Below are 18,726 nucleotides of genomic sequence, written 5' to 3' on the forward strand. Positions count from 1 at the left end.
CAGGAGAAAATCCTCTCCTAACACTCATGCCAGTAGTTGGATATTTCATCTCAGATGTTGGGCTTGACCTGTTACCTGCTTTTCTTCTGATCATTCATGTTTTCTATAAACACTCATAAGCCAGTTTCTCCACCCAGCCTATCAGTTTCAAAGCATCAGTTTCAGGCACTATCTTCACTTAAAATTGCCCACATCCAGAACAATAAAGATGTAAGTCCAGTTACTAAAGATTTAGTGTGAATTCTCACTTCTGGATGAAGTGACCTGGTTACTGTGGTAACCCTAAAGGATCCTTGAAGCACCCTAATTTCTGCTGGAGTTGGAGGTAAGTAACAAAAGAAAGAGCTGTTTCAAAAACACACTAGGACTTGGCTGGTATTTTATGAGCAAATACCTTTTTTTTTTTTTGTCCAGGCTGAAATAGTAAGTACTAGTAACTATATGTGGAAATCTGAGCTGTTGCCCCTACAAGAATCTGGAGAAAACTTAAAGCAGAGCAGTTTTGGATGCTTCTTGCAGGCCAAACATCTCCTGCAAGACTATTTATCTATCATACAAAAAGCATTACACAGGTACAGGCACAGGCACACACTCCTCTTTCACTTAATCTGCTTCTAAATGCAACTCTCATGCTTTTTGAGAAATCAAAACTGCTGGTTACAACACAAGAAGTACAGGTGTAAGCATGCACATGACCCTTTAAATGCTTGTGAGAAACCAGATGGCTTCCATGTGCAAATGATTCTCTTGCATGTTCACAGGCTCGAAGCCTAGATGAATAAGGAGAAAAACATATATACTAGTGACTGGAAATGGTACATCAGTAGAGCTTTTGCCTGGCTTACTTCTTTCATTTGAGTTACCTTCAAAGTGGTCATGACACTATGGGAGCACTAAGGCAAATGTACACCCCATTACGAAGCAAAGCAACCAGAACAAAATACGTGCAAGCAGAATCAAGGGTGACTGCTGCAGAAATGACACTACTTTCTATGACTGCCTCCTGTACCTCAGCCTTGTGTTTTTACTCTCCCATAGGCACAGCTGCCTTCTCACTGTCTTTTCCCACTAAATCTAATAGATTTGTTTGCTTGCTATAATCTTCTCTTACCTGGGAATTTTTCAGAAGTAGGTCCATCGGTTACTATCTGTGTACAGCAGAGCCTGACCCTGGTAGGGATCTCTGGCGTCTGCGCAGTACAGGCAAGCATTACTTTTGCGTTGCTTCTCTGAAATAATGGCAGCAACCAGCAGCGCTGACCCTGGAATCCTGCTTTTCCTCTGCCTGCCTGGCTAGAAAGCAGTTGCTCAGTCTTACTTCTTAATTCTTACTTTCAGGTGCTGTTCCAAGCTGGATCCTTGTGTCTCCCATTTGTCTTTGTTCCTGAATTGCTCAGAAAAAAGATTCAGAATCACAGTAGCACATTGTATCTTAAACAGCACTTCCTGATGATTTCAGTGGAGGCTTTTGTGTAAAAACTGATGAGAATAAAAACTCCACAGATACTAGAAATGCGAGAATGAGTCCTAAATAATCAAGCAGATTGTACGCAAGATGCTGAACATCTCTTGCAAGGCAAGGCTTTCATTCTCAAGTATAAATCAAAGAGATCAGCTAGTATTAAGTCATCTGGTCTTTCTGCAGTTCAGATTTGTATTTTAATCTACATTGTTTGTCCATTTTGCTTTAAAAGCATTGCTGTTCAATGTCTTATCTAGCTGTCTGCTTAAGACGGTGAAGAATAAAGATATAAGCTATGTTATCACTGATCCCAGTCCTCAGATCCCCTTTTCCCCTGCACGCATGCAATGCACATTCAGAGCAATTGGGAATGATACATCTAAGCACATGCTTGTGCGCTGTCGCACTTTTAACAATGGCACTTTTCCTTACTGAGTTTCATCATCATAGATAATAAATCCCTTATGTGTCTCATATTCACTGACCATTAATAAAATGCCTGTATACTCAGATATGAGCATTCAAATGAGATTTGAAACGTCATGCTTACTTTGCCTATTTGTTTATCCTGATTTGGGGGCAAAACAGACAGCTGTGTAGGGTCTAGTTGTGCTTGAGAGAGTGTGCTTGTTTTTGGCAATAGTGTTGTGAAAGCTGGCTTATATGTCCCTCTCTTCTCTTGTGCTCCACATTTCTTTCCTCCTGTTGTACTGGCACAACTACTTCTGGATCAGGGAACTGATCCAAATGAAAAAAAAAAAGACCAGGAAGAAATTGATTAGCTTCTGGATTGGCCTCACAAGGTAGCTGCACACCAGAAGGGCAACACAGAGGCAGGAACAAGCAATCTGGGACAGAGAGAGGCAAGCTGGTAACTGCCACAGCATTTATACGTAGAGACAGACTTACGAATGGAGCTTCCACTACTAGAAGGAGAATATTTTCTTCTAAATCTCTCCTGAGAATCAATTATTAAGCAAATTACTTAAGATCTGCAGCCTTTCTGGCACCCTAGGTTAGGCCAGACTAACACAGACACAGCTCTGTGTGTCTGCAGGGAAGAAGGGATATTTGGGAACTGATGGTTTCATTCTTGCTCTGTACACAATGTCAATGTACATCGCAGGTGTGAAACAGAAAACAAACAAACAAAAATTTAGACTTTAAATTTGCTCCTTGTTTCACAGCATTTTTGTACATCCCTTTTTGCAATTTGCTCTACAGAAACACTTTCTTTGTATCTCACATCTTAACATATGGAAAGGAAGAGCAGTTTTATAACAGGAGAGCTTCACTGTCCATTCACGGAGCCTGGCAGGCGTCTTGTGGCTGTATGTAATAATCCAGAGCACATTTCTAGTGCCAGTTAGGTTTCACTTGGTGACTCTTGCAAACCACTGCTGGCCTTTCAAACCACCAATGCTATGCTAGCACTGGTGTGAGTCTCAAAATGAATCTAGGACCTCAGCTCACTGGAATTTTCAATCCACGATAACTATTTAGTGCAATATCCGCACAGGCTTTTAATAGAGCCACCAGGACTTATGTCATAGTCCAGGCACATGGGACCCAATCTGCTCAATCTTTAACTAGGTCCCATCAGTATTCTGTCTCCAGGACAGTGTTAGGTGCTAATGCAAGTGTTAATAACTTTCCGTATTGACTACTGTCTAGGGAGTTTTTCCCACCTTTTCCTCCCCCTTTACATTGTCTAAAAAACCCCCTATTAATAGCAAGGAGGAACAGTCAAGTGGTTGCAAGACAACAGAGGATCAGATTCTTATCGTGCACTTTCACCCACTTGCAAAGGCTGACTATTCTTCACAAAGACATTTTAGACATACACAGATCAAAATAATTACTTGAGAAGTTATATTAATAGATTTAATGAAGAGCTATCAAAGAGACTTGAAAGTGTCCTAACAGTCACGATGAGCTATATGTTGGCAGGGTTTTAGGGAAAGAACAAAATGAGAGACAGAAAAGGAACTGCTGGTATTCTCTAGACTGCCCACTCTGCTGTACAGCCCGCCAAACTCGGTGGACTTTGCAGGTGATATGACAACTTGGGGGAGAGTTTGTGTTTTTCCATACTAAAACTCCTGCCCATGTTTGCAGTAGAATTATTTATGGATCTTCCTCCAACTAAAGAGACAGTGCTGGTGGGATTTCTGAGGCCTTAATGCAGTGTGATGAGACATCCCGCTGAAGAGAATATAAAAGCTTGTCTAAATTGAAAAAATAGAGGTATTTACCAAGAGAAGGCAAAGACTTAGGCAGCGCACATTATCTACTGCAGAAATTAGCAAGGGCCACAAAGGTTGAGGGAGATGAATGACCATGAATGATATAACTTTTTCCCCCGCAAGTGTCACCATACAAGCTTTAAAATATCTAGATGCTACTTTCCCAGCAAACTACCTTTTTTAACCATATCATTCAATCCCAGCTGAGCCTGACCCAAAGAATATTGCAATGTCCTTCTCAAATCCCATCCCTTCCACTCCTCCAAAGCTGGTGTAGCCCAGAGCTTCTTCAAGTTCAGATCTTAGCCAAGCCCAGCTCACACTCACATCATCTGCAGAACAGGAAATTCCACCTGCGCTGAAATTTCTGAAGATGTTAGCATTTTGCATAACTCACTACTAAAAATTAGGCAACACAGATTGCTATGATGCTTTATTGTGGAAAAAGATCCTTAGCTTATCTTCTTTCATACCCTCTGGAGAGCTGAAAAGTAATAGGGTCAAAGCAGGAAATTCAGCCGAGATGAATTCTTATGTATTTCACACAATTTTTTCACCCCCTCCCCCCCTTTTCTTTTTCCAATGCCAGTTTTTCAATTTTTCCATCCGGCCATTTTCAGCAACTCATTACAGAAATATCACATTACAAGATACTATCCCAGGATACTGCACAAAATCCCACCACAGAGAGCAGTCACTAAGAGTAAATACTGAACAGACTTCGGGTTGTAGATACGCCTAAGGGACTTGATGAAGGCTTGGAACTTGATAGAAGCCAGCTGAGAGAAACTGCTGGTCCATTTTTAAGTGCTCAGTGCTACTACACAGGAGGTGCTTGGTTTAGCAAGGAACTCTAGGGATGGGCCCCCAAATGAAGTCCCATCCAGATGTTCATAATACACTACGTCGCCCAGGGTCCCATGGAAGACATTATCTATTCAGGAGCATGGGGAGAAAAAGGGAGGGAGGGAAGAGGAAATGTCTGCTGAGCATACACACAGAAATAAAAAGAAATGCACTGGCCGAGTTCCAGAAATGAAAATCTGGCCCCACTGAAGTAGGTGGGAGCTTTGCCACCAGATTTCAATGGAGACAGAATTTCACCCAATGTGAACAGTACTCTGGAAATATCCTCCCTCCAGACACACTGTGGGAGCTCTTCTGGCTCTGAATACTTACTGGAAACACAGAAAGGGAAATTAAACCCAAACCAAGACAACAATACCAGAATGATTAATCAACAAACAAAAAGGATGCAACAACAATTAAGCAAAAAGTATTGCAGAAGTAGATGGAAAGAAGGTGGCAAGTCCTTTACCTCCTGGACCACTGAATTTTGCCAGGAATAAGGAGGGATGCAAGGACTCATGGTGCTGGGTAGAGGGTGCCACGTCAAGGAGGCAGTCTGCACAGATTCCATAACAAGAGGAAGAAAAACAACTAGCACAGATTCAGCCTTGGAGTATGTTCCCGTCACTAATGCTATATAAAGAGGCCAGAACCTAGCAACTTCAGCAAAGATTCCTAGGAGCAATCAGCGTCATCGCTTACAAATTCCCAGGCAGGCTAGTTCACAGAAAGGGCACGCTCAGCAAGCTCTGCAGTTGTGTAACTATGAGGATTCTGGAAATGAGTACAATGCCTGAATACAATAAACAGACACAATGCCTATAAAGCCCATCTATATGACAGCTATGACCCAGTTATTTAGCCTACAGTTGCCCTCTGGTTTAGTTAGCATTTGGTTTCATACCACAACTATACAGTGGTCCTGGACGTTCCCCTTTCACTGGCTTAAGAGTTCAGGCTGCCCAAGATGCTAAGTTCTACCTTTCAGAGTGCCTGAACACCCTAAATCTGTACAAAGGCAACCGGAGGGACAAATTCCCACCACTGCTGGAACTCACCCCCTAACTCCCAACCAAAGACCTCTTCTTTGCTGCAGCTCTGCTGCAAAAAGGGACTGAACGGCTCTGTTTCTGGGAGCTACTGCAAACTGCACCAGTTTGGATGTGGTGATGACAGCATGTAAACTTGCACACCTACCACTGACTAATATTCAAGTATTGTATTCCACTTTGAGATGAGGAATGCAGATGAAGATTCATGTCTACATATCAATGATGGGTGAGTGACAACAGCTAACCAAGCATTAAACCAGAGTTCCCTGAGTGCCTGTGTGTGACAGGCACAGCGTAGGCAGGCACACACCAGGGTTTGGAAGCTCCCAAGGTCCTTTGAACTTTCCTCAGGACTCCTCTTTCCTCACAAAACAACCGGAAAGGTCTGCTTTTAGCAGTGGGTCCCCAGCCACCCCTGTGATGGTGTGAGGCTCAGGCCATCTGCCAGTTTCCCCTCCCTGCTCTCTTCTCCCTCTCTCAAATAACCAGGGAAAAACCCTTTTCGCAGCCCTTCCCCAGACCACATGGCCAGCCTCTTCAGGTGACGGAGATCTCCTGAAGCTCCATGGTTTGCTGCCTCATTACTCATGTGCCTGGACAGACCACTGGTCTTGGTCCGAGTTCCTTGTCCATGGGCTCTGCTGTCAGCCCTCAGGATTGCCCCATGTTAGGGTCTGTTGCCCAATGATATTAAAGGTAAGGGGGAAAACAGAGGGCACCAAGGCAAAATAGAGCATCTCTGCAGGCCCCGCAGTCCTCTGCTGGCTCGGAGCAAGTCTTTCACCCAGTTACTTAGCTGGCAATTTGGAAAATGAAGAACAAATGTGTTTGGACTGACACCGATCCTTCCGCAGACTCTGGAAACAAAACTGGAGGGGAAGAGAGTGGCTGGAGAGTTACGGAGCTCTTGTGCTCCCTGGCTGCCTCGACACCATTGTTAGCCCTGACGACAAACCAGAAGAACCGCTTCTCGGCGTGCCAAGATCCTGGGATGAAAAGCACGGACTACCCCCAGCGCTGGGCTTTGCCAGCTCTTCTCAGCATGTGCCATCCAGCTGTGGGCGTAAAGGGCACACCACGGCCCTCCTTCCCAAATTCCATAGCGGGCCTTGTAAAGAACAGCGGGACGGGGATAATTACCTGTCAGAGGAGCTACTCACCTCCGGAGCGTTAAGAGGGTACAGCTGAGAGCAGCGCCTAGCCCAGCCTTTAGTTACACTGTGGTACCACCACGAAGTAAAAATCTTTCCCTCACGGTTTAAATTAGCCTCAAATGCATTTAAAAACAATTACTCGAAGGAACAAAATAACATCGTGTTTTGAACAGCTCTTGCCAGCACTCCAGGAGGCCTGAGCACGCCGTATGCCGCCAGCTGACAGGCTGGCCACGGATGACAGCTGGGCCTGTAACTTTACTGCTCGCCCCTTGCTGGATCCAGGACTTAGACCATGAAAGGACCAAAGCTGAAATCAGTACCTAATCCACAAAGGGAGAACTTAAAAATCCACTTCTGGGTCACTCGTGGCTAGGGTCGCAAGTCCAGTGTTTCCAGAAGTTATTTTCACTGCCATGACACTGGCTGCAATATGAGGGAAAATGTGATTATCAAGTCTCTTCACGGAGTAAGGAGACCGATGTAAAATCATTTCAGCCTAGTCCCCCCATCACTTTCCTACCTTTTACACATCATATTATTACTTGCCTTTTTTTTCACGCCCAGGCCTATAGAAGTACCTAGAACTGGTTGAAAACGTGTAATTTTTTCCAGGACCTATGCTGAATGCAAACACAAACCTATATTTTATCACATTCTTCTACCTCCCTTCAAGCATATCTGATGATTTTCTACAATAGTCTTGTCAATACTAATACACCAACTGGTATAAAAACAGATATGTATTTTCTACCAATCTGCTATTTTACCTAAAAATGAGAATTTTAGAGTAGTACAATCCTCACTCAAAACAGCTGACAACATTCTTTTTAAACTGTCAGAAGTAGATTTTCAACAAAGAACATCATTTTTAGGAACAGAGACATGCAGACATTTTGAGAGCTACTGGTTCAAATGGTGCCCCTTAAACAAGTGAAAACTAAACACATTGAAAACATCCAAAATTATTCTTTTTTTTTTTTTTTTACAAATTGGCAGTGCTATTTCACTATGCTCAGGTTTTCAAGTACAGGAACTCTGACCATCAATCCCTCTGAAATGAGAAGTTCAAGTATGAATAAATAACCAGATGAGCTTCAGTTGATGTGAGAAGATAAAGGAAAGGCAAAACCAGAATTCAGCCGCCTTTTTTTCTTGACCGAAGGCAGTAAAAACCATTGCTGCATTCACTATTTATTTTATGATACGCAAGTAAGAATAACTTTGACATAGTAACATGTAGCCCAGTGAGGAAAGACAGGCTAAAGGATGTGCACCAATCTGCTTCACAAAGAAGCCAAGTGATAGATGGCGGGTTATCATGGTGAATGGGATCACTTACTATAAACAACTTACTATAAACAAACATCTGAAGATGACCATAAGTTTATATTGTTTTGTGTTGACTGAAATAGCTTGTTCTGTCCATGCAGGGGACTCCAGTTAGAGTTTGCTGTTCAACACACTGATTTGCATACAGGCTGGAAGTGTTTGCAGTACAGCAGAATGACATGATATTTAAATTTACTTGCCCTGTAGATTTCTGCTGGGCTTAAAGTAAGGCCATTGCTCCAGTGAAAAAGCCCTCAAAGGCCATTTTTCCCACACAAGAGATCAGTTTGTGATTTGGGTTTCTAAACATTTATTTCAGTGCAAATTCTGCCAGAAAGAGGAACTTACTGCTTGATGTGAAGTTACCCTCCCCAACCTGGGGAAAGGAATCTACGTCTTGGATCACTTGTAGTACTCCCACAGTCCGCACCGGCGGATCCAGGGCTACAGAGCTCTCGTTCACTGTTATATCGCTGGCTCCCGTTATCTGGTTGGTTGGCGGTCCTCCTATGGATGCTTCCAAGTCTGGAGGTATATCATCCATGCAATCTGCATTTGGCTAATGGGAAGAAAAAGAAGAAAACTGAGCTTTTACCTGATAAAAAGATCTAATTTATCTGTTCCCACTTCTTTAGGGTTTTTCCACTTTCTTTCAGTACTGTAAATAGCAACATACGATGAATTAGCACGCACAGTTTGTTTGTTTTCGTGTACTTGAAACTTCTTAATACAATCTGTTGCAAGAGACACCCAAAGTTTGCATTGGAAATACCCAGTATTAACCTGTGTCACCTACAATCTCTAAATATTATTATTTATACTTTTTAAAGGGTTTGGGAGAGTGCACATTAAAAAAGTAACTCACTTATTGATATGATCTGCTCAGCATAGGCAGATTGCTGAGTCAGATTAAAAATGTAAACAGAGACAGTAGCTGAAGGGGAATGATTATCATTTCCCTAAATATACATTTTATAGAGCTGATATCAGAGCTTTCAGGAATAGGAATTCAAGGGAACTGCCTGTGGGCGCATCTATGTGTGGGGTGCAAAAATAGAAGCTAAAGCTGTTTATAAGATAAGTTTTTTAACATCAAAAGATCTTTTCCTTTGCTAATGCTGTATTTCCTACAAAATAAAATTATGAGAAAAGAAACAAACAAGAAATAACGGGTATTTGAAGAGTATTATTCGACCCATAGTCTTTCTTGCTTTCTGATTCAGACACACCAAGGATGGAACCCAGTTCTGAGGAATTTAGACACTTCTCTCTTGCAGTTACATAGTAAATACACCAACACCTCCAGAATAAGCCAAGCTCTTCAAGTCAAGTGTCTGCCTTTCCATTGACCTTATAGGGAAGCAATGAGAGGGGGTTGTGGTGCCCACCTTTTGCACAGTATCCTTAGCACTGAGTGCCTGTTCACAAAGAGCACTGAGACTTCAAGTGGGCACTGGGCAGCAGAGAGCATCGTTTGTCCAGAGACACTACGTCCAAGATTAGTTTGTACCCTTGATTTCTCTGGGCCTGTTATAAGCCTGATGCTCCCATTCATACAGCAGTGATTTCTACGAAGCTTCCCATAAACACTGGTGACAAACACATGAGTAAAAAAGCTCTTTTTCCTCTAAGAGGAAACAGATTCTTGCGCCATTTGCCCATAGAACCAGGTCTAGTTCTCTCCAGGGCATGGAGAAAAATTGTTTGCATAGCTATTTCAAGAACTGGGTTTTGAAGTTTTAACATATTGTAACAAAACCAAGGCTAATTCAGAAAGGAGGATGCTGTGTGTCAGGGTGCAAAGCTTCCAAAATGACAGGGGGACATAGCAAGGTTGAGCTGCAATTACGCAGATACCTTGTTAAGTTAGGAAACGTAAAGTTAAGTTGTTTCCATTTATCTTTATTGTCCAGGAGTCAGACAGCTACTCTGGATCCGTCACTTAGGTTTCCTCTACCTTCAACGGTTTGAGACAATTTCACTGTGTGATTCATCCCACCCTAAGGTAAGTGGTATGAATTGCCCCCTCTGCCTTCCCACTGCTCAGCACTAAGCAGAGATGGGGCTTAAGCTGCTAGACTGGAAATCCAACGTCTGGATGGCTAAACTCAGAGGAGATGTACTCTGCTCTGTGGATCTGATTTTTGCCACACTTAGTTGTCTCGCTTGCTAAGGCATTTTTGAAAATCTCACTACCTGCCTATCTCAACAGCAGGCACCTAGAAACTAAGCAAAATATGATACAGCAAAGACTTAAACAGAGGGTTAGCTTTAAGCGCAAGAGTAATCCCTTTGAACTCAGGCATATAAAGTTACCATATGCTTACATTTTTTGCAGAACCAGGAACTTGCCATGTTTTCTCTTTTCCCACGCATTGCCTGTCTGAGTGTTGCCACATCATAAATATTTTTTCACAAGTGTTCCTATTGAAAAAGGCAGGCATTTTAAACAATCCTCAGGTGACTTGTATCCACAAACTGAAGTTTGGGATAAAAATGAGAATTGTCATTGTCTGGCTCCAGTCTAACCTACAAGCAGTGAGAGCTCCTCAGAACTGGGATAAAGGCACATTTAGCTATACCAGGTTTTAATGAAATGCATTGAACCTGTACTTTTCTAAGTAAAATACCAATCATTTACTGTAGGACTTGGATCTAAAATTATTCCTTAGATCTCTCACTCTTTCCCTCACCCTTAGCTGTTGTAACAAATGCTTTCAGAATTTCATTTTTAACTTAAATTTGGCTTTGATAGCAGTGTATCTTAAAGAAAAAAGCCTGTTTTTTCTTTTCTACTCTAGGAAAAACTATTTCAAATTTTTTTCAGGGGATCAGTTGTCCATCCTTTGCTCTGATTCCAGTTATTCCTAGAATGGGGTTTTATCACTAACTTTTAAACCTTTAAAAATGGGGGATTATAATTGAAAGCCAACCCAAACATTAAAGATGCAAAAATAGCATTGCTCGATATAATTAATCCCTTTACTCCTGAATCATTTTAGTTGGAAAAAATACCCCAAACTAAGAAGCATACTATAAAACTAATGATATGAAATACTGATCGAAAAAAATGCATTATGGCTTCTGCTGTCAGAGTGACCCAGATACATTTGCTAAGTTTAATTATATCGGTTTCACTCATTCCCTGCATGTAAGTACTTTGAGGGCACAATTCCACTAAAGTCAAGGGAAGGCTTTGTATTGACTTCTGAGGGCTTGGCTAAGGCTCTTAGTGAATAGCTTCAAGTCATCCAATCTGCTGCCAAAAATGCAGCTGTCTGCATATCCAGCAGATATTTGCAGAAAAGGGGGAGAAGCAGAGGGAAACTATTTTTTGCGATATGATCATCCCAATAGCAATGTAACTCTTGGAAAGTGAAAGGCACTTTTACTGATAATTCACTTCAAATATTACAGCCAAAAGAGTATAGTCTGAGCTGAATTCACCAGCAAAGAGACAGTGGAAAAGGTTATGCCAACCATTTGCTGATAAATAGTTAGTTAATAATCCTCTGGAGCTGCAGAGAGCCACAGTGAAAAGCAGAGATACTAGGGTGCTCGGCTACCGTGAAAATGAGTGCAGTCATTTTGGTGCCTCATGGCAGCCTGGGGAATCTGGTTTTAGGGCAGATAATATTTGAAGACTCTGTTACAAAGTAAATGGAGAGTTTAGTTGTGAACTGAATTGAAACGTTTAGATATTTGGGTTTTAACCAATCAATTCCTGGAAAATTCTGAGTCTTCCTGCTAAATGAAGCACAATATATCCACAGTCACGCAAGCCAGCTCTTTAATAACAACCATAGGACAAACATGCAGCTGGCAGGAAAAAAACCCTTATTAGCCCTGCCTATGGTAAGATTTCCTCATTCATCCCATTGTAAAAGCCTGCGAAAGGACTTTGGCAAATTCGAGCTCGTCTCCCATCAGAGACTGCTGCCTGCCTAAGGCTGCTTTTCTGTGTGTGGAAATTTCAGCTAAGGCAGCTCAGCAAGACTCAAGAATGTGTTTAGGGAATGGCATTTTGCTTTATCCACTCTACAGAAGTGTTTGCCACCTCTCACTGAGAAGCCCTAGAGCTTTACAGCTTCTTCCAGGGAAACGTCCTTTCCCACAACAGCCTACTGACATCTAGCTAAGTTAACGAGCCTGTGAAAATACCAGTTCACGCGTGCTGATAGAGACTGGTGGCTTATTCGGGACTGCCAACTACACTCTCCAAAGAGAATAGGGCTTCACATGGTGCCTGCAAGCTCACGGTGGCATCAGAAAGCACCCCCCAGGACCGATGCCCACCCCAGGCAGCGAGAAGGGTGAGGACGCACAGTTTCTGTGCGGGTGGAGAACAGGTCCTGCGAGCTGAGCAGGGAGCACGGGCAGTGACACCAGGGCAGGAGCTCAAAAGGATAAAGGTTGGGCAGGAGGGGCTATGCAGAGGAGAAGCAGGAAAGGGCACGAGGTATGAGACAGACAGACAGGAGTTGAGACATATTTTGGAAAGAGAAGGCAGAGAAAACAGAGGAAGAGGAGCAACTGACACAGTATAGGAACTTTTAACACCCAAGCTACCAGATGCTCTTAGACTCCCACTTCCTTTGCTGTCAGCCAGAGGAAATCCCTGACACGAAGGCTACCACCTGCTCCCAGTTCCCGTGGACAACAGCTCCCACTGTAAGTCACCTCGAGGGGTAAGGCTCTGGCACGCAGCTCTCCCTCCATGAACCTAACCGATGATCCATGAGGGTGGGAGCCAGTATGCTTCCTCCAAACGATGGAGCGGGCTGTTTTCAGTTTGTTGTCTTAGAACAGCCTAGGGAAATTTTTACAGTGTATTGGGTTTGCATGGCACGGTTTTGATAGCAGGGGGGCTACAGGGGTGGCTTCTGTGAGAAGCTGCCAGAAGCTTCCCCTATGTCTGACAGAGCCCATGCCAGCCGGCTCCAAGACAGACCCACTGCTGGCCAAGGCCAAGCCCATCAGCGACAGTGGTAGCGCCTCTGGGAGAACAGATTTAAGAAGGGAAAAAAAAGTTGCTGGGGCACAGAAACTGCAGCCAGAGAGAGGAGTGAGAATATGTGAGAGAAACAGCCCTGCAGACCCCCAGGTCAGTGAAGAAGGAGGGGGAGGAGGTGCTCCGGGCACCGGAGCAGAGATTCCGCTGCAGCCCGTGGGGAAGACCATGGTGAGGCAGGCTGTCCCCCTGCAGCCCAGGGAGGTCCACGGTGGAGCAGATATCCACCTGCAGCCCAGGGAGGACCCCATGCTGGAGCAGGGGGATGCCTGAAGGAGGCTGTGACCCCATGGGAAGCCCATGCTGGAGCAGGCTCCTGGCAGGACCTGCGGACCCGTGGAGAGAGGAGCCCAGGCTGGAGCAGGTTTTCTGGCAGGACTTGTGACCCCGCGGGGGACCCACACTGGGAGCAGTCTGTGCCTGAAGGACTGCAGCCCATGAAAGGGACCCATGCTGGAGCAGTTTGTGAAGAACTGCAGCCCGTGGGAAGGACCCACGTTGGAGAAGTTCGTGGAGAACTGTCTCCCATGGGAGGGACCCCACACTGGAGCAGGGGAAGAGTGAGGAGTCCTCCCCCTGAGGAGGAAGGAGTGGCAGAGACAAGGTGTGGGGAGCTGACGCCAACCCCCATCCCCTGTTCCCATGTGCTGCTGGCGGGGAGGGGAAGAAAAGAAGGGTGGGGGGAAGGTGTTTTATGATTTAGTTTTTATTTCTCATTATCCTACTCTGATTTGATTGGTAATAAATTAAGCTAATTTCCCCAAGTTGAGTCTGTTTTGCCTGTGAAGGTAATTGCCGAGTGATCTGTCCCTGTCCTTGTGTTGACCCACAAGCCTTTCATTGTATTTTCTCTCCCCCGTCCAGTTGAGGACGGGGAGTGATAGAGTAGCTTTGGTGGGCACCTGGCATCCAGCCAGGGTCATCCCACCACATACAGAAAGTCATACAATGAAATCCTCTAAACAAACTTTGCTAGTGGAACATTAACATCCAAGCGCTTGATTTTTAGTGTTCAGACAGACTAGTGCTAAGGCTGATTCTAAAATCTTAATTTGACGCAGTTGTTTATGTTGGTTACAGCAGTATCTTTAATTACATGCCCAGTACAATTATTTCCACAGAAGCTCCATGCGGAAAGCTCTCAGTGAGGGGAGCACGATGGATCTCCCTTCTGCTCCGCGGTACAGAGAGAATGAGACAGGGAGCTGTGAGAAGAGAAACGATGGCTGAGGAAACTGAATGTCACTTTAAATTATTCCTGGCAACTAGATTCTATACCTGCAACTCCAGAGCTGTTCATATGTAGTAAAAGCCAGTCATGTAAACCAAAACCTTTACACGTGGCCTCTGGGCATGTTTTCCCTTCCCCTCGATGTACCCAGCCTCAGACAGCCTGTGGACACGCTTAGCCTTCAGCAGCTGTCAGTGAAGTCAGTGAGAGCCGTATTCTGGATGTAAATACTACCGGTACTATACTTTCTGGAAAGAACTTAACATCTCACGGCAGGCCTCCAAAAAGTGGAAGTCTGATTTGCCTATATCCCCTGATTATGAAGCTGGATGAAGAGCATGTTAATGAAAAGCTTGGGCAAAAATGTGAATGGACCAGCGTGAGAGCAGAAATTGTGTGGTCCTGTGTGGTCAAGAAGAAAGCCGTGGAACAATATACTGGCTATGGAGAAGAGGTGTCAAAATCCTGGCTAACTGCTCACTGGCAGGCCTGTGAACTGAGACATGGAACCTGGGGAAAAATTTCTGTATTTAAGCCTAGGTGCAGAGATGCTGAATGGCAGAGCCAGCCTTCCTTCCAACCTTTCCTGACATCTCAAATATTGATTTAACAGTTGTATCATCTTTTAATATTCTAAAGTTAATATACATCCTTAGCAGAAAAAGTAGCCCAACTGTAATGACATGTTACCCTAACTACAATGCTCTATTTCATTTTTCCCATTGCATGTTTTTAGCTTGGATTATATTAGGTTGATTAACGTATCTGCCTACTTCAGTAAAAACATACTTCACCAGTTGCTGTGGAACCTCTTCCGCAGCAACCTGCTTGGCTTCCTAGTCTCCATGAAAATGAACTCTTGGGGTATGGCTGCATCAGCTCCCCTAACATGTTCACATGAGCTATTTTACTTTATATAGCTCTTTCATATGTGAGCTGGCATGTCACCATCTGTAACTGGGGAGGGTATTTACAGCACCTGTTAACGCACCGACCGGTGGTGTTTCAGTATTGAACTTCACTATCATGTGGCAAGCCTCGCATGGTGTGAGAACGTGACTCACTTCTTCCTGGAGAAGCCCCTGATCTCTGCGATAACTGCAGTTAGGAAACTGTATGGCAGAGAGGACATGCACTATCTGAATGTAAACATGCAACCTAAAAAGATCAATTGCTTTGGCAGCTTCTAACCACATCTGAATGTTCCAAATAACAAAGAGCTTAACAATTTCTTGTATGTCATGTGGTCCGCCACATGCTTAGTTACTGGGAGAAATGCTCCCTAATTGGAATTAGGAGTACAGAGCTTGCTACAGATAGACTTTAAGAGAAATCTGACAGAAAAAAGATTTGCTCCCTGGAATGAGCAATTAGTTGTCCTCAACTAGTATAGCAGGGAAAATTTTATTTGCAGACCTTCTGCTTTGAGATTTGAACTGAGAGCATGATTAAAAAAATAAATCCAGTCCTGATTTAAAACACAAACAAAAGCTATGTGAAAGACCTATAAATCCACCAAAACACCAGTAAACAATCCTCTGCTCCACAAAGCAGGCAACCACAGACACACAAATCCCAACACCCAACCAACCCCCATACACACACACTCTTCCTTGCTGATAAAAGTAGAGTGCAGGAGAGAGGTAGAATCAGACATTTCAGTTTGTACTCCCCTTAATAAATCAATAACATGGCAAGAAGAGTAGGATGGGAACAGAGGGCAAAGGGCTAGGGATATACTCAAGTAGCTGCTGCTTCCCTTCTGCCCTGACCGGCTGCTCTGTGACGCGCTTACCGGGATCCCTAGGGCTTTTAGAATATTCATTTTACACATCGGGCAGGTACGATGGTCTAGCAGCCAGGGGTCTACGCAGGACTTGTGGAAAAGATGCCTGCAATGAAAAACAGGATATTTTAATTCAAATCCATGACAGCACAATTTACCACTTAGTACCAGATGCTTCTTCTGCATTCAGTAAAGTGTGAGTATTTTTAAAACATTCTCCCTGACTTCCCTGCTCTTTAGAAGCTGCCCATCAGAGTGAGCTCCTAAACAATTCCAGCCCTGAAGGGGTTGTTCCTAAGCCCGTACTCGGTCTGAAGTGACCACTAAGCAACTACCTGAGCCCCGGGGCTGCTGGGGACCACTTTTCTTAGACATTATCCAGGCAGAGGAACTGAAAGCTTCTTGCCTAGCTTCACCTGACACAAACTGAGATTGAATACAGAGATATTTAGTGCATGTACCTGACTGACATTGTATTTTCTCTTGCGAGTATATTCTGTTACCCCGTGGTTATAGAGGACAAATGTTACAAAAGGCAGGAATGTGGGGCTCGGGATTTAAGAAACGCTGTTGAGTAGGCCAAGGAGAGGAGTCAGGACTCAGCCCAAGGCAGTGAAATTTGTTCAGCCCAACTCCTTCTGAAGAAAAGGAGGAAAGTTTCCTACCATGCACATAGCCTCAGAAATTACACTGGCATGTAGGAAACTGAAAATTGACTTGCCTTCCCAAAAATCTTTTTTAATCAATACATTGAATAGAATAATTCAGTTGGAAGGGACGTTAGTCCAACTGCCTAATATAACTTAATAAGAGTAATAATTTAGGCAAAATTGAAAGAGGGCATTTTATTCTGAAATATGAGGCTCAATATACACAGTCTTGCTCCAAAAGATGCAAACTAAGACTAATTTGCTTGTTTTGAAACACCATATAGATCAGCTCTAAATTTCCTTTCTAAGGCTTGCAACAGGTGTCCCACATTTTACTTGGCAGAGCCTGAAAGTCGCATTTCAGTCTGCTTGAACTTTTACATTTGAGCAGTCCCAGCTTGTGTTTCCCTGTGCTGCCACTGCCCCAGGCGCATCGCTCGTTCAGCACAGCCCTACAAACCCACCAGGTAACCGCGGGTGGGCTCAGCTCACAGCTGCCCCAGGGCTCTGCCTGGAGCAGGGCACGTACCAGCCTCCATGAGGAAACGCAATCTCTGAGAAAGCCAGAATCACTTAATGCACCAAAATAATTTTAAATATTTAAGTAGTACGTATTCAGCTGAATGGGTTGGCTGCTGTATTGCGTCGTGGCCTCTCTCACATAAGATACACACGGCCTTTCAACTGGGTGGAAGATATTGAGGTGCACTTTCACCAATATCAATTTGCAACCCTGGCTCTTACTAACATGGTAGCAGCCCACATACTAGCTGGCTGGCTTACTAGCTGGCTTCAGTCCTAAGATAGAAATTCAAAGCCAAAACTGCGTGAAATCTCAGAATCTTATTCTTTTCACTGCAATGTTTTTTTCTCACTACTTCTAGAAGAAACAGGTCCTTTGTGAAACAAAGCTACATGGCAAATCATCACACTCCTGTACTTGGTCTAACTTCACAGAACTATGGGAAAGGGCAAATCTGTTCTTGGAAGTTTGACCTAGTCTAATTATATCAGTTGGCTGCAATACCAAACTTTGTCAAACCTCATCTGATCCTGTATGTCAACATGATTAACACAAATGAAGTATCGTGATACTTGAAGTTCAAACCACTGCTTTACTGAGGCTACTAAAGTTCACAAACCCCTCCTTCCAAACAGGACTTGCTTTACTGGGTAAAACCACAATGTACCAAATTTCAGTCTCTGTCCTGCATAACTCTTCCTTCCTTTTATCTCAGGAGGGACATATTCAGCCCATCATCAGGCAAGCATTCTGAACAGGTGAAAGCATAAAGATACAGTCCTCAGGCATGTGTAATTTTACATTTAGAAGTCTAACCAACAGAATTCCTTGGGTGCGTTAATTCATGGAGGGTACTGTCTTGCTTTTCAGCTATTTGAAATAACTACGAAATTCTTGATAGTGGTTGGTTTTCTTTAATTATATACTCAAATTCAAAAATAAGTATGTTTAACTGCAAACATCTGAAGCACATTTCTGCCAAAATAATCAGTACATTTACAGAATCTGAGGTATTTATTATTCTCTTGAAAAAAATAGATTAGCAAAATCTGTTTTGGATAAAACATAAGTAACTTCTATCAAGCCATTTTACCATAGACTAGAAAGTCTCCTTTTGTTTTCAAGTTCAAGCTTTGCAAGCCTCAGTCAAGCTGTGGTTCATATTACAGCATTTCACAATGTTTGTTAATCACCGAAAGCTTGGAACTTTCATGCCTTAAAGATTGTAAAAACTGAAGTTTAGTGTTCCTGAAGTTTGCTTCAAAGAACAATATTCTAAAAGAAATCCTACCAATGCCGAGTAATTTAAATACATGTCAGATCATGTCACTTTGCACTTCTCAATCCTAAATTAGCACTGCTTATTATGGCTCTATTAATTTCAGATTTAATATGTACAACAGAAGGAACTTGATTATTTGACAGAAATC

The 18,726-nt window shown here is 43.4% G+C and overlaps 1 protein-coding gene across 2 annotated transcripts in view; it reads right to left on the reverse strand.

The window, feature by feature from the left end:
- Window positions 1-18,726, reverse strand: part of RNF150 (ring finger protein 150) — a 127,182-nt gene that overhangs the window by 25,073 nt on the left and 83,383 nt on the right. For both annotated transcript variants that reach the window (XR_008239434.1, XM_052815979.1), the window contains exons 5-6: window positions 16,133-16,229; window positions 8,444-8,654 (exon numbers count right to left, since the gene is read on the reverse strand). Coding sequence is in view for 1 of the 2 variants with exons in the window: in XM_052815979.1 (XP_052671939.1) it covers window positions 8,444-8,654; window positions 16,133-16,229 (308 nt within the window). In the remaining variant the exon portion in view is untranslated. The remainder of the gene's footprint in view (window positions 1-8,443; window positions 8,655-16,132; window positions 16,230-18,726) is intronic.

The sequence above is a fragment of the Harpia harpyja genome, chromosome 2 (assembly GCF_026419915.1).
Source record: "Harpia harpyja isolate bHarHar1 chromosome 2, bHarHar1 primary haplotype, whole genome shotgun sequence".
NCBI classification, from domain to species: Eukaryota; Metazoa; Chordata; class Aves; order Accipitriformes; family Accipitridae; genus Harpia; species Harpia harpyja.